The 13979-nt window shown below is 29.0% G+C and overlaps 1 protein-coding gene across 2 annotated transcripts in view; it reads right to left on the bottom strand.

Moving 5' to 3' along the window:
• The window catches only part of Dpp10 (Dipeptidyl peptidase 10), a 128029-nt gene that overhangs the window by 19734 nt on the left and 94316 nt on the right, over positions 1-13979 (bottom strand). For both annotated transcript variants that reach the window (XR_010576016.1, XM_065501894.1), the window contains 5 exons: positions 11459-11554; positions 10275-10389; positions 7946-8040; positions 2589-2716; positions 1803-2014 (listed from right to left, as the gene is read on the bottom strand). Coding sequence is in view for 1 of the 2 variants with exons in the window: in XM_065501894.1 (XP_065357966.1) it covers positions 1803-2014; positions 2589-2716; positions 7946-8040; positions 10275-10389; positions 11459-11554 (646 nt within the window). In the remaining variant the exon portion in view is untranslated. The remainder of the gene's footprint in view (positions 1-1802; positions 2015-2588; positions 2717-7945; positions 8041-10274; positions 10390-11458; positions 11555-13979) is intronic.

Here is a 13979-nt window from a genome sequence, read left to right as displayed (position 1 = left end):
GCTTAGACCTTATCATGTTGAGCTAAGATGTGTCCGGAGAAATTGCCGCATCCGTGGGAATGCAAATGCTGACTAATGTGCAATAAACAGGTCGTCCTTCAACAAATTTGGGGAGGGAAGTGACATTCTCATCCCTTTAGTTGCGATATCAAACATGATCGATGAATGGGCACTGAAACATTCGGGATCAGAGTGCTTTGGCTCTCTTTGGTAAGGGAAAGAAAACAAAATTCGTTTGACTTTTAGTAGGGACTTGATTAGACTTAGTATAGCAGCAATCAAGGCCCTTAATTCCAGCGTGGGGAAATCAATATAGCTATAGTATTGTATATATTTCCTAACACAGCTTGGAAACCATAATATCGAACTATGATGGGTCACGGCACATCCGAGGGTAGGAAAATGTGCAAAAAATGGAAGACATTGAACGAATCTGTGGCACGAAGTGATATTCCCATCCTTTTGCGCACTCAAAGAGTCAACAATTGTTATTTGTACCAGAGTGCTCTGATCTGCTTTGGTAAGGGAAAGTACCAAAATTCTTCTGGTTGTAAATTGGGACATGTTTAGTCAGTATTTCAGAAATCAAGGCTCTAAGTTCCATTATGGTGAAGTCCAAATGCCTACTGGATTGTATATATTCTCTAATCCAGCTTAAACTTTATCATGTCGAGTTAATATGGGTCCCGGGACATGGCCGCATACGTGGGATTGAAAATAAATGGGTCATCCTTGTACAAATTTGGGGCTGGAAGTGACATTCACATCCTTTTAGTTGCGATATGGAACATAATCGATTCGTGCATAGTGGAAGTGTCGGCTCAAAGGTGGTCTACAATTACTGCTTGTTTAATATCCAGAATTATCTGGTCCTCTTTGGCTAGGGAAAGAACTAAGACTCTTTTGGATCTTAGTAGGGGCTCGATTAGACTTCTTACTAGTCACTGTATGCTTGATCTTATGTCGGAATGAACGCATTACCTAGGTAATAAATACATAGAGAAAACAGATTCGTAATAGCAACCGAATTTGTTTCCAATCGAATGATTCTTCCTTATTGACCGAAGTTTACAGTTGTTGCTACAAAATTTTAGAAGCAGTAAAAAAATTTTGGTTGCTTTAACCGAAATTCTTTGTTATCAACTGGCTTTCTGTTGCTACAACCGAAAAATTCTGTATGTGCAACCGAATCATTCGATTGGCAACAAATTCGGTTGCTATTACGAATTTGTTTTCTCTGTGTACTGCAGAATTTGTTCGGTTGAATAGGAGGAAACATTATCTTATACTCTACAGGGGCGTAGACTCAGATATCTTGGATAGATAGCTATGATAGTTATCATAACTGCACTGTCTCAGGGAAGTGCCGCTGATGGATCTAATCAGATTCATGAGGAGCCAGGTAAAAGGCGGACTCGTCAATCTGAGCGTAAAACAATGGACCTGAAGGCTATCTAGTGTATTCTCTAAATCTAAGCCAAGCCTTTTGGCTTGTCTGTAGAAACTCTTCGAATCTTTGGCGGGAATCGAACCTGCACTGCTATAGGTTTGCGTTCTTTTACAAGAGATTATCTAATCATTACAATAAACTTTTATTTATTCTCCGTTTTGTATAAATTGTTTTAATGACTTTGCCTTTTTCCCTCGTTCGGTCATAGATAAAAAATTACACTCACAAATTACACTACTAATAGTCATTTTGTCATTCATGTACATTTATAGTGCTAGTTATAAAATAGGCAAACATACACCTATTTACATTCTCCTAGCTCACTAACTCATTCATTCATCCACTCACTCACCTTCATATAACCAATCAGGTATTCCATTAAAGACAACACCCGGTATGGCATCACGCGTTATACGATGTACAAATTGTGAACGCGCCCCCTGGCAGTAATAGATGTCGTAATTGTAGACTAAAACGATGGCATTAAAGTGGGGTGTAAAACGTGCATAGTGCAAATACGGCCATTCATTGTCGCTGGCATCGATTTTCAATTTAATACTTTCACTGCAAAAAACCACCATTAAAATACATCACCATTCCAACATATATTTTTATTGTGTCACACATCACAGGGTTTTTTTTTGTTGTACCGGTTGCAGAAAAGTGCAATAGACACCAGCCAGCAAGATAAAAAGGAAATCAGGGAAAAACAGAGAAAAAAATAATAGAAAAGAAATAAATAGTTTTTGTAAAAATATATTCAATATTTAATGTAACGTAATGCAGTTAGTATAATGTAATATTCCTGAGGTTAGATTTCTCCGGCTTACAAAGTGTGAAATTGCATAATAAAGAGAGATAGAGAGAGCGAGAAAGTCAAGTCAATTCAATTCAAACTAAAAATGGTGGTTAAGTTTGGAATAAGGTTGGTAAATGACTTCCATAAGCTTATGTTGAATGGAAATTTTTATTTCCTAAGATTCAAGCTTATTATAACCAAGTTTAAATGAAGATCAACTTAATCGCTCTTTTTCTAGGCTCTCTCTCACACTTTGCAACAATTTACTAAAAACTATAGCATACTTTTACGCAAACAATTTCCTTTAAAACTATAGCATACTTTCCCCGCAAAACTTACCTAGTTTGAATGTCAAACAATGTATATTGAGCCAAAAACGAATAACGGAATAATTTGATAACGTTTTGTGACAATAATAAATAACGTTTATCCGCTGATATGGAGAATGTATACGGTGACAATGTTTTCTATATAAAAAAGAATAAAAGAAATGATTAAAACCATTTTTAACCAGGAATTACATGGCATTTAATAAAGTTTAACTATATATGTATTAAATTAAATGATATGAAAATTTAAATAATAAATTAAAAACAACAAAATGTAAATATAATATTAATAAATGCTTAATTGTACAATAACAGCGTATGAATTGGTCGACATGTCCTGGCATGAAAAGGAATTAATAAAATGAACAACATGTGTTGCAACACAATTATGTTACGTAGGTATGTGATGATGTTAAGAAATAAATTGTTATATACGTGGCATAACGTATAAATTGCTTCTGTCTGTCTGCTTTTCACGTTTTGTTATTCATTTATTGATGGAGGATGGGAAGGAGTGGTGGAGTGTAGCAAGGATTACATGTGTTTACAATGTGGTTAAGGATATTATAATAATAATAATAATAAAAATGTGTATGATTAAGGAAAATAATTGCAATAACAGCTATTATGTCAATGTTAGTAAGGAAACTAGTAATGTAATTAAATTTAATTGTGATATATCTTATTTAAGGCGTTTACGCTATTAAGTTTGATTTATAAATGAGGGATTTTTTTTTTTAATTTTTAGCTGTAAATGTTTAAAAATTTGCACAATATAAATTTATTCAATTTATTAAAAGTACTGGCCATTGTTAGCTATGACATTTTCCCAACTTTCTGGCAACATATGGATTCCGAGCCAAAAAAACTGCATATCTTTTGAGGCAGAAAATTACTCAAGCAAATATCGGATACTCTGTTCCAAAGTGAAGCAAAACAAATAGTAGTCGAATGGGGCAAGGTTTGGACAATAAGGCAGGTGAGGCAAAACTTCCCAACCACTTCTTTCTAAATAGTTTTTAACAGTTATAGCAACATGTGGCCGAGCGTTGTCATATTATAGCTTCATGTTTGGCCGCATATCCTACACAGATAAAAACAAGTAAGACAGCTATATTCGACTGTGGCGAATCGTTTATACCCTTCACCAAATTATACTTAAAAATAAATTTGTTTAAATATTTTTAAATAAACAAAATTAAAATTTTTTGCGAAATTTTTAATTTAATTTTTTTTTTGGAAAAAGAATTTGACAAACAATTTTTTTGATGAAAAAAAAATTCGGGTTAAAAATTATTTTCCCGATTTTCAACCATTGTAGGTTTGTTTAAATATTTTTAGGTAAACAAAATTTAAATTTTTTTTCAAAAGGTTTTTGATTTTTATACCCTTCACCTTCGTGAGAAGGGAATATATAAGTTTGTCATTCCGTTTGTAATTTCTACATTTTTCATTTCCGACCCTATAAAGTATATATATTCGGGATCCTTATAGATAGCGGAGTCGATTAAGCCATGTCCGTCTGTCTGTCTGTCTGACCGTCTGTCTGTCTGTTGAAATCAATTTTCTGAAGACCCCAGATATCTTCGGGATCCAAATCTTCAATCATTCTGTCAGTAATACTTTCGAGAATTTTGCTATTTAAAATCAGCAAAATCGGTCCACAAATGGCTGAGATATGAGGAAAAAACCAAGACAACCTCGATTTGTGACCTATTTTTGACCTATATCTGGATTACTAAGGCATTAATATAGACAATATGGATATCTAATGATAGATATTTCAAAGACATTTGCAACGTATATAAGACCATAGTAAGTTGGACCTACAATGGGTCAAAATCGGAAAAAATTTTTAACCCGAATTTTTTTTAAACAAAAAAAAAAATTTTAAAATTAAAAAAAAAAAAATTTTAAAAATTTAAAAAAAAAAAATTTTTTAAATTTAAAATAAAATCGAAAAAAAATTTTTTAAAAAAAATTAAATTTTGTTTATCTAAAAATATTTAAAATTTTAAGGTATAATTTGGTGAAGGGTATATAAGATTCGGCACAGCCGAATATAGCACTCTTACTTGTTTTTTTTTTAAATTTTTTTCCAAATTTTATTTTTTTATTTTAAATTTTTTTTTTTTTGGAAAAATAATTTATAACCAGGGAAACCAAAATATGCAAATGCATGTTTTTTCTGGTGATTATAATGGGCACATGGATAAGATATTTACACGTTTCAGAACTATTTAAGAATTTTGGCATCGATTTGTTAGTGCACATCTTTGCATATTTTACCCTTAAATGCATATTTTTGCATATATTTGTTCTAAGAGCATATTTATGTCATATTTTTGCGTTTTAGAGCATATTTTACTGTTTAATAGCATATTTTGACTTTATCAAAAACGAATTTTGTATTACTTATTTTTCGCTGTTGTGTTACAGATTTTTACTTCAAAATTGAAAAATATATGGCTTTTTTTTAATATAAAATAAGCACTATTTTAATAATAGCGCCATCTAAATATAAAAATTTAGTTCTAATTCAAACTGAACCGTTCTAAGAGTTAAAGAAATATTATCTTTTAAATTTGCTCCTATAACATCAATTGATGTCGAAAGAATATTTTTTTTGTATAAAAATGTTTTCAGATCCAATAGACAACGATTTTTATTTGAAAATTTAAGTCAACATTTTATAATTTATTGCAATAATAACCTAAATTGAAGAAGTGACTTTATATTTATATAAAATATCATCAAAAAATACCTCTCGAGGTTTTTTTAAGAGCATATTTTTTAAATTTTAAGAGCGTATTTTAAAGTTTTCACTGCATATTTAAAGCGCTTAAAACGCTTTTTTTAGAGCATATTTCCGGTTTTGTGAGTATACCAACACTTTTAAGCGATTTATGCACGTTAAAGTGATTTTCGGAAGCGGGTCTATATGGGAGCTATGACTAATTATGGACCGATCGTAACAAAATTTGGTGACATGAATTTTGTATATATAAAACTTATTTGAAGCGCAATTTGTGGAGATACATTTATAAATTAAACATTTATGACCGATAAAGTCCAATTTCGGAAGGACATTTGTATGGGGGCTAGGTGAAATAATGAACCGATTTCAGCTCGGGAATTCTTCCGGCTAGGTGGCTATTTAAAATCGACAAAATCGGCCGACAAATAAGGAAAAAACCATAAAAAAGATATAAGGAAAAAACCCGGACAACCTCTATTTTTGACCTATTTATACCCTACGCCACCATAGTGGGGAGGGTATTATGCGTTTGTGCAGATGTTTATAACGCCCAAAAATATTAGTCTAACCTTAAAGTATACCGATCGACTTAGAATTATTTTCTGGGTCGATTAAACGATGTCCGTCCGTCCGTCTGGTTGGCTGACTGGCTAACTGTCCATGTAAATCTTGTGCGCAGAGTACAGGTCGCAATTTTGAAGATATTGCGATCAAATTTGTTACATATTATTTTTTCGGTCCAAGGACCAAGCCTATTGAAACTGGCTGAAATCGGTCCATTATTTCACCTAGCCCCCATACAAATGTCCTTCCGAAATTGGACTTTATAGGTCATAAATGTTTAGTTTATAAATGTATCTCCACAAATTGCGCTCCAAATAAGTTTTATATATACAAAATTCGTGTCACCAAATTTTGTTACGATCGGTCCATAATTAGTCATAGCTCCCATATAGACCCGCTTCCGAAAATCACTTTAACGTGCATAAATCTCTTAAAAATGTTGGTATACTCACAAAATTCAACTTAGTAACATTCATATAGACATAAATCACACGACCTAATTTCATGGTGATCGGTCCATAATTGGTCATAGCCCCCATATAAGGCCCACTTCCGAAAATCACTCAAAAATATAAATTATTGAAATTTTAAAAGAAACTTGTTTTTGCTCTTTTACTTAGTGTAGGGTATTATATGGTCGGGCTTGACCGACCATACTTTCTTACTTGTTTTTCATATTATTTGTTTATATTTTATTTAAATTTAAGCGGTATTTTAAAACATACATTAGGATTAACATTTTATTTAGGATCGGACCCCCTTAGCGTATGATTAATATTGAATTTTTAATATTTTTGATTTAATACGAAAATTATTCAAACGTTTTTTATTAAAAAAGAATTATTGCTTTTCAATGCATTATAAATATTAATATTTATACAATTTATGTAAATTTCTAATTTCTGTTTTGCATGCTTGTTATATATTTTTTTATGTTTAATTTGTAACATGTTTTATTTATTTTTTTGGAATTTGTATAGAAAATTAAATTCAATTGTTGGATTAATAAAAAAAAAGAAAATAAATTCTTTCTCAATGACATGCTAACAAAGGCAGCAGCATTTCAACATTTACATTGATAACAAATTAAACTATAAATTTTAAGCAGAAGGAAAATATTTCGTTCTTTGTTATTTAAATGATTTATTAGAATTGGATTTTTGTATTCTACAAACGTTGGGAATAAATGAAAACGATTTTTGTTTAATTTATCTTACAAATCCATATTAAATAATGGTCAAGTTCTGCTTAAAAAACTCCATACCCCCTAGAGCAGGGAAATTGTAAAAAATGTTAATAAAATTTTGATATAAAGAGTATTCACAGAGGAAGGGAAGAGAGAATGGAATATTTCTCATTAAGTTTACATTATTAAAACAATGTTTGTTAGGAAGAGGAAGTAGTAACATAAGGGAATAAATATTAATGTAAAGGTACTTTGTTTTTGAGAAAAGTAAAATAATTCAATCAACAAAAAAAAACACATCTTTTTTAACAGTAAATATTTACTTGTTCAAAAAATATTTACTGTTGAAATATTGCATATAGAAAGAGAAAGAGAGGGAGAGGGACATAAATAATAATGGACCAAATAAAAAGTCAAGTCAAGTGTAAACACTTGAGATAATGTCTGTCCAAATAAGTAAACACCACTACAGTGACAATAAAATTAAAAACAAATACAAATGAAGAAATAACAAGGAATGGCAACAAAACTAACGAGGGTTTGAACAAAAATTGATGGAAAAAACATAAATATTGAAAAAAACTGAAATTTTCTAAAAGAATATTCATAAACCAACCACCATTTCTTATTTTCTTGAAGAAAATATTCCCGTAAATTAAATCTAATGCTAACAGCTTCGCATAAAAAAAAAAATAAAGAAAAGCATAAATAAAAAAACAGCAAAACGAAATAAATATATTAAAAGGATAAACTGATAAATATCTAAAATGTTCAAAAGAGTATAAAGATTAAACTCATATAAAATATACAAAGAGGAAATGCTTAACAATGAAAATGAAATTTTGAAAACAAAACTTACGAATGTAACATTTGACATTAAGACACGTTCAGTTAAATTGGCAACATTCAAAAGACAAATGCGTCCCCAATGATCTTGATAAAGGAATTCTTCTTCTGGAAATATAAATGAAAAAAGAAAATTTATTTAATAAAGATAAAATATATAGAATAAAAGTGAATTAAAGTAGCATGAAGATTAACAAACAAAAAAATTTTATCTAGCCCAAAGCTAGAAAAAAAATTCTCTATTCCAAAACTAGAAGCTAATTTCTTTATAAAATGTTCTCTAGGTTAAAGATAGATACAAATTTATTTAGAAAATTTTCTCTAAACATTTTCTTAACAAATTTTCTCTAGCCATAAGCTAGAGAAAAATTTCTTTAGAAAATTTTTTCTAGCCATAAGCTAGAGAAAAATTTCGTTAGACAATTTTCTCTAGCTTAAATCTAAAGACAAATTTCTTTAAAAAATTGTATCTGGCTTCAAGCTAGAGTCATACATATTTCTTTAAAAAACTTTGCTAGAGCTAGAGACAAATTTCTTTAGAAACTTTTCTCTAGCCCATAGCTAGAGACAAATTTCTTTAGAAAATTTTCTCTAGCCCATAGCTAGAGACAAATTTCTTTAGAAAATTTTCTCTAGCCCATAGCTAGAGACTAATTTCTTTAGAAAATTTTTTCTAGCCCATAGCTAGAGACTAATTTCTTTAGAAAATTTTCTCTAGCCCATAGCTAGAGACTAATTTCTTTAGAAAATTTTCTCTAGCCCATAGCTAGAGACTAATTTCTTTAGAAAATTTTCTCTAGCCCATAGCTAGAGACTAATTTCTTTAGAAAATTTTCTCTAGCCCATAGCTAGAGACTAATTTCTTTAGAAAATTTTCTCTAGCCCATAGCTAGAGACTAATTTCTTTAGAAAATTTTCTCTAGCCCATAGCTAGAGACTAATTTCTTTAGAAAATTTTCTCTAGCCCATAGCTAGAGACTAATTTCTTTAGAAAATTTTCTCTAGCCAGAAGCTATAGACAAATTTTTTTAGAAAATTTTCTCTAGCCAGAAGCTAGAGACAAATTTCTTTAGAAAATTTTCTCTAGCCAGAAGCTAGAGACAAATTTCTTTAGAAAATTTTCTCTAGCCAGAAGCTAGAGACAAATTTCTTTAGAAAATTTTCTCTAGCCAGAAGCTAGAGACAAATTTCTTTAGAAAATTTTCTCTAGCCAGAAGCTAGAGACAAATTTCTTTAGAAAATTTTCTCTAGCCAGAAGCTAGAGACAAATTTCTATAGAAAATTTTCTCTAGCCAGAAGCTAGAGACAAATTTCTATAGAAAATTTTCTCTAGCTTAAAGTTAGAGACAAATTTCTATAGAAAATTTTCTCTAGCTTAAAGTTAGAGACAAATTTCTATAGAAAATTTTCTCTAGCTTAAAGTTAAAGACAAATTTCTATAGAAAATTTTCTCTAGCCCAAAGCTAGAGACAAATTTCTGTAGAAAATTTTCTCTAGCCCAAAGCTAGAGACAAATTTCTATTGAAAATTTTCTCTAGCCCAAAAGCTAGAGACAAATTTCTATAGAAAATTTTCTCTAGCCCAAAAGCTATAGAAAATTTTCTCTAGCCCATAGCTAGAGACAAATTTCTTTAGAAAATTTTCTCTAGCCCATAGCTAGAGACAAATTTCTTTAGAAAATTTTCTCTAGCCCACAGCTAGAGACAAATTTCTTTAGAAAATTTTCTCTAGCCCACAGCTAGAGACAAATTTCTTTAGAAAATTTTCTCTAGCCCATAGCTAGAGACAAATTTCTTTAGAAAATTTTCTCTAGCCCATAGCTAGAGACAAATTTCTTTACAAAATGTTCTCTAGCCTGAAACTAGAGACAAATTTCTTTACAAAATGTTCTCTAGCCTGAAACTAGAGACAAATTTCTTTACAAAATTTTCTCTAGCCTGAAACTAGAGACAAATTTCTTTACAAAATTTTCTCTAGCCTGAAACTAGAGATACATTTTTTTTGAAAATTTTCTCTAGCCTGAAGCTAGAGATAAATTTTTTTACAAAATTTTCTCTAGCCTGAAGCTAGAGATAATTTTTTTTACAAAATTTTCTCTAGCCTGAAGCTAGAGATACATTTTTTTTAGAAAATTTTCTCTAGCCTAAGCTAGAAAATTTTCTCTAGCCCAAAGCTAAAGACAAAGTTGTTTAGAAAATTTTCTGTAGCTTAAAGCTAGAGACAAATTTTTTTGGAAAATTTTATATTTTTTAAACAAGTTTCTCTAGCTTCAGGTTGGAGACTTTAGAAAATTGTATCTAGCTTCATCTAGCTTTTTAGTTTAATTTTATTTTCGTACTTACCATTTACCCAGGTGCCATTGGTTTTTTGTGGCATAAATACACCATCGACAATTTCTTGCAATTTGAGACGTTGACCTTTGACTCTGGGCCCTTCATCGGGGGGAGTGAGCAGTACCTTTTATAAAAGCAAGAATTTTATATGACGTTTTCTACATAACCAAACATTTGACAAACAAAATTAAACCAAACAAATGATAAATTCAAAATCAACAAACCAAACAAAATAACACATACAAAATAAAATAAAATACAATTTAATATTTTTTTTGTTGGGGGGGGATGTTGCACAACAACAACATACAGGAGGTTTTAATTTAAGTTGAAAAGTAATAAACACAAAAATATAAACAATAGTAGAGTTAATAAATAAATAAATGAGAAAAAGGGAAAGTGCCGCAAAACAAAACAAAAATATACGCAAAAAACAAAACAAAAAAATCAGCAAAAGTATTTCATTATAACCAATTGTTTTTTAGTAATAGAGAGTGAGAGAGAGAGGGAGACAGGAGTAGAAATGATATATATACCACACATACACATACATTTGTTATTAACAGAAAAGTAATACCAAAAAAATGTAAACAAAAAAAGACCCCAAACAAGGGAGAGTGAGAAAGAGTAAGAGAGTAAAGGAAAATTATAATAAAAAGTAAACAAGTTTTGATACACACACATTCATACACCCACATCAGGGACATTCAATTATTACAACAACAATAATGACAATAATAACAATAATAATAATAAAAATAGTTAAAAAACAAAGATTATAAAGAATGAAAAAAGAAGAGACAAAAAAAAGAAGGGCACACATAAACTTTATGACTAAAATAAAGGATTATAATATTTGTTGTTTTTTGTTTGTTGGTATTAATTTAAAAATATTTATGTATATATTTTGTGATACATATTTTTAATAAAAGAAACTTAGTTTTATGTTTCTAGTACATTGACATGCAAAATGTCAAAACAAATTCCATCAAAACATGTCATGTTTGACATGTCCTTTTTATGTTTCTTGTTATTTTTTATTTTTTTGCTTATTTGGAAATTTGTTTATTTTTAGGTTTTACTTGTTTGTTAGTGGGACATTCCGTGACATAAACATTAAATAATTGTTTTCAGTTGCCTCAGTGTTTGGTTCTTTTTGTATTGTAAATATTCCTTGAGACGCTTGTACTCACCACTGATGTTACAATTAAAGCTAAAACTATTGTTATGACCAATAATGCAATGAGTATACCACGCCAATTACGTTGATTTGGATTACCGGATACCAGCTGTAAATGTGTAAAGGAAAATAGGCAAATTAGTTGGAAAATTTTATAAATGACTTTGGTAAATTATGGGTTTAATTGCAGAAAATTACATAGTTAAATTATTCGTTACTTTAGAATTGTTTTTTGTGGCAGGCTGTAGACAAATTTCTTTAGAAAATATCCTGTAGATTCAAACTAGAGACAAATTTCTTAGAAAATGTTCAAATTTCTTTAGAAAATTTTCTCTAGCCCAAAGCTAGAAAAATTCTCTAGCAAGAAGCTTAGAGACACTAAGTACTTTTGTACTTCATGTTTATAAACATGTTCATCAGTAGAAGCTTCTACTTGATAGCACGCAGTTATTAGCATTGTTTGTAAGTATGGCAATGATAAACGTTTAAGCTGTTAACATTAATTCGAACATTCTAGTTTTGTCCCTTAAGATCATTCATGATGCTACTAGAAGGAAGATGGCGCTGTGTATAAATATTTAGCTGTTTATGGAAAATTTGTTAAAATTGTTGGTAGTAATGTTGAACACAAAATTCGGTTAGAAATTCATTAACTTGCTTGTCATCATCATTACTCTAATTTTAACTATATACACATTAATTTGTATTGAACGCTTGAATTTTTTTTATCCATATCCCTTAATCTGAGATAACATTTTATGACAATTTGTTATTGTTTCTATGTCATGGCCTTTGGTAAACTAGGAGCAAATGGAAGGAATAATAGAACCTAAAAACAATCATGTCAATAAAACTTGTTAGCCAGTTAGGGAAATTTCTATTGTTGTTCTTGTTCTTCATCTATGAATATTTGTGATTTTGTAAAAACAAAAAGGAATCTATGGCATTTTTACAGTGATAATATAAATGTCATCAAATTTGTAAAAACAAATTTTTATACATTTTTTGGGGAGAATTTCTTTTTCTACTCGTATTCCAATTTTAATTCCTGTTTTGTGTTTTTTTTTATTTAATTTGTGTTGTTAAGTTTTGAAAGATTTATGAATGTAAAGTTAGGTTTTTAAAACATTTAAAGAAAGTAATTTGATAATGGTTTTCTATAAGAATAACTTAACTTTTCTACAAGAAAAGTTATCGATAACTTTACTTTTCTATAGAAAAGTTATCGATAACTTTACTTTTCTATAGAAAAGTTATCGATAACTTTACTTTTCTATAGAAAAGTTATCGATAACTTTACTTTTCTATAGAAAAGTTATCGATAACTTTACTTTTCTATAGAAAAGTTATCGATAACTTTACTTTTCTATAGAAAAGTTATCGATAACTTTACTTTTCTATAGTAAAGTTATCGATAACTTTACTTTTCTATAGAAAAGTTATCGATAACTTTACTTTTCTATAGAAAAGTTATCGATAACTTTACTTTTCTATAGAAAAGTTATCGATAACTTTACTTTTCTATAGAAAAGTTATCGATAACTTTACTTTTCTATAGAAAAGTTATCGATAACTTTACTTTTCTATAGAAAAGTTATCGATAACTTTACTTTTCTATAGAAAAGTTATCGATAACTTTACTTTTCTATAGAAAAGTTATCGATAACTTTACTTTTCTATAGAAAAGTTATCGATAACTTTACTTTTCTATAGAAAAGTTATCGATAACTTTACTTTTCTATAGAAAAGTTATCGATAACTTTACTTTTCTATAGAAAAGTTATCGATAACTTTACTTTTCTATAGAAAAGTTATCGATAACTTTACTTTTCTATAGAAAAGTTATCGATAACTTTACTTTTCTATAGAAAAGTTATCGATAACTTTACTTTTCTATAGAAAAGTTATCGATAACTTTACTTTTCTATAGAAAAGTTATCGATAAAGAAAGTAATATGATAATGGTTTTTGGATTATAAATTTCAAATTAATAACTTATTTGACTTATGTTAATAATTATTTTATCTTTTAGATTATCTTTACTAATTAATATTTTTTTCTTTTTATGCTTTTTGCTATTCTATTCTACTGAAATCATTTGGATATTTTCTTTGTTTTAGTAATTAACTTTAATGAAGATTTTTTTTATTTCAATTGCTGGCTTTTTTATGGCAATTTCTTGTATATAATTGTTCTCAATTACTTTTGCTTAAGAATCATAATAACTCATTAAAAAATATATAAGTTTTTGATGATTTTCTTGAAGAACACATTAAAAAGGGAAAGGAAATAAAAAAATAAAAAGAAATTTTAAGTAATTATAGAAATAACAATCCTATCTTTTCTTCCCTCTTATAATTAAGCTTAAAGTTTACATATTTTTTAATTTTAATTAATTAATTTAGACCTTTATTTAGATTAAAATAAATCCTTTAAAACTTTATTACATTTTATTAGAAAAAATTTATACATTCTGTGCTAAATTAACGTAATTCTCCCAACATTTCATAATTTTTTCATAATTAATAACACTC

This window comes from Calliphora vicina, chromosome 2, assembly GCF_958450345.1.
Source record: "Calliphora vicina chromosome 2, idCalVici1.1, whole genome shotgun sequence".
NCBI classification, from domain to species: domain Eukaryota; kingdom Metazoa; phylum Arthropoda; class Insecta; order Diptera; family Calliphoridae; genus Calliphora; species Calliphora vicina.
This window is presented reverse-complemented; position numbering and strand designations above follow the sequence as displayed.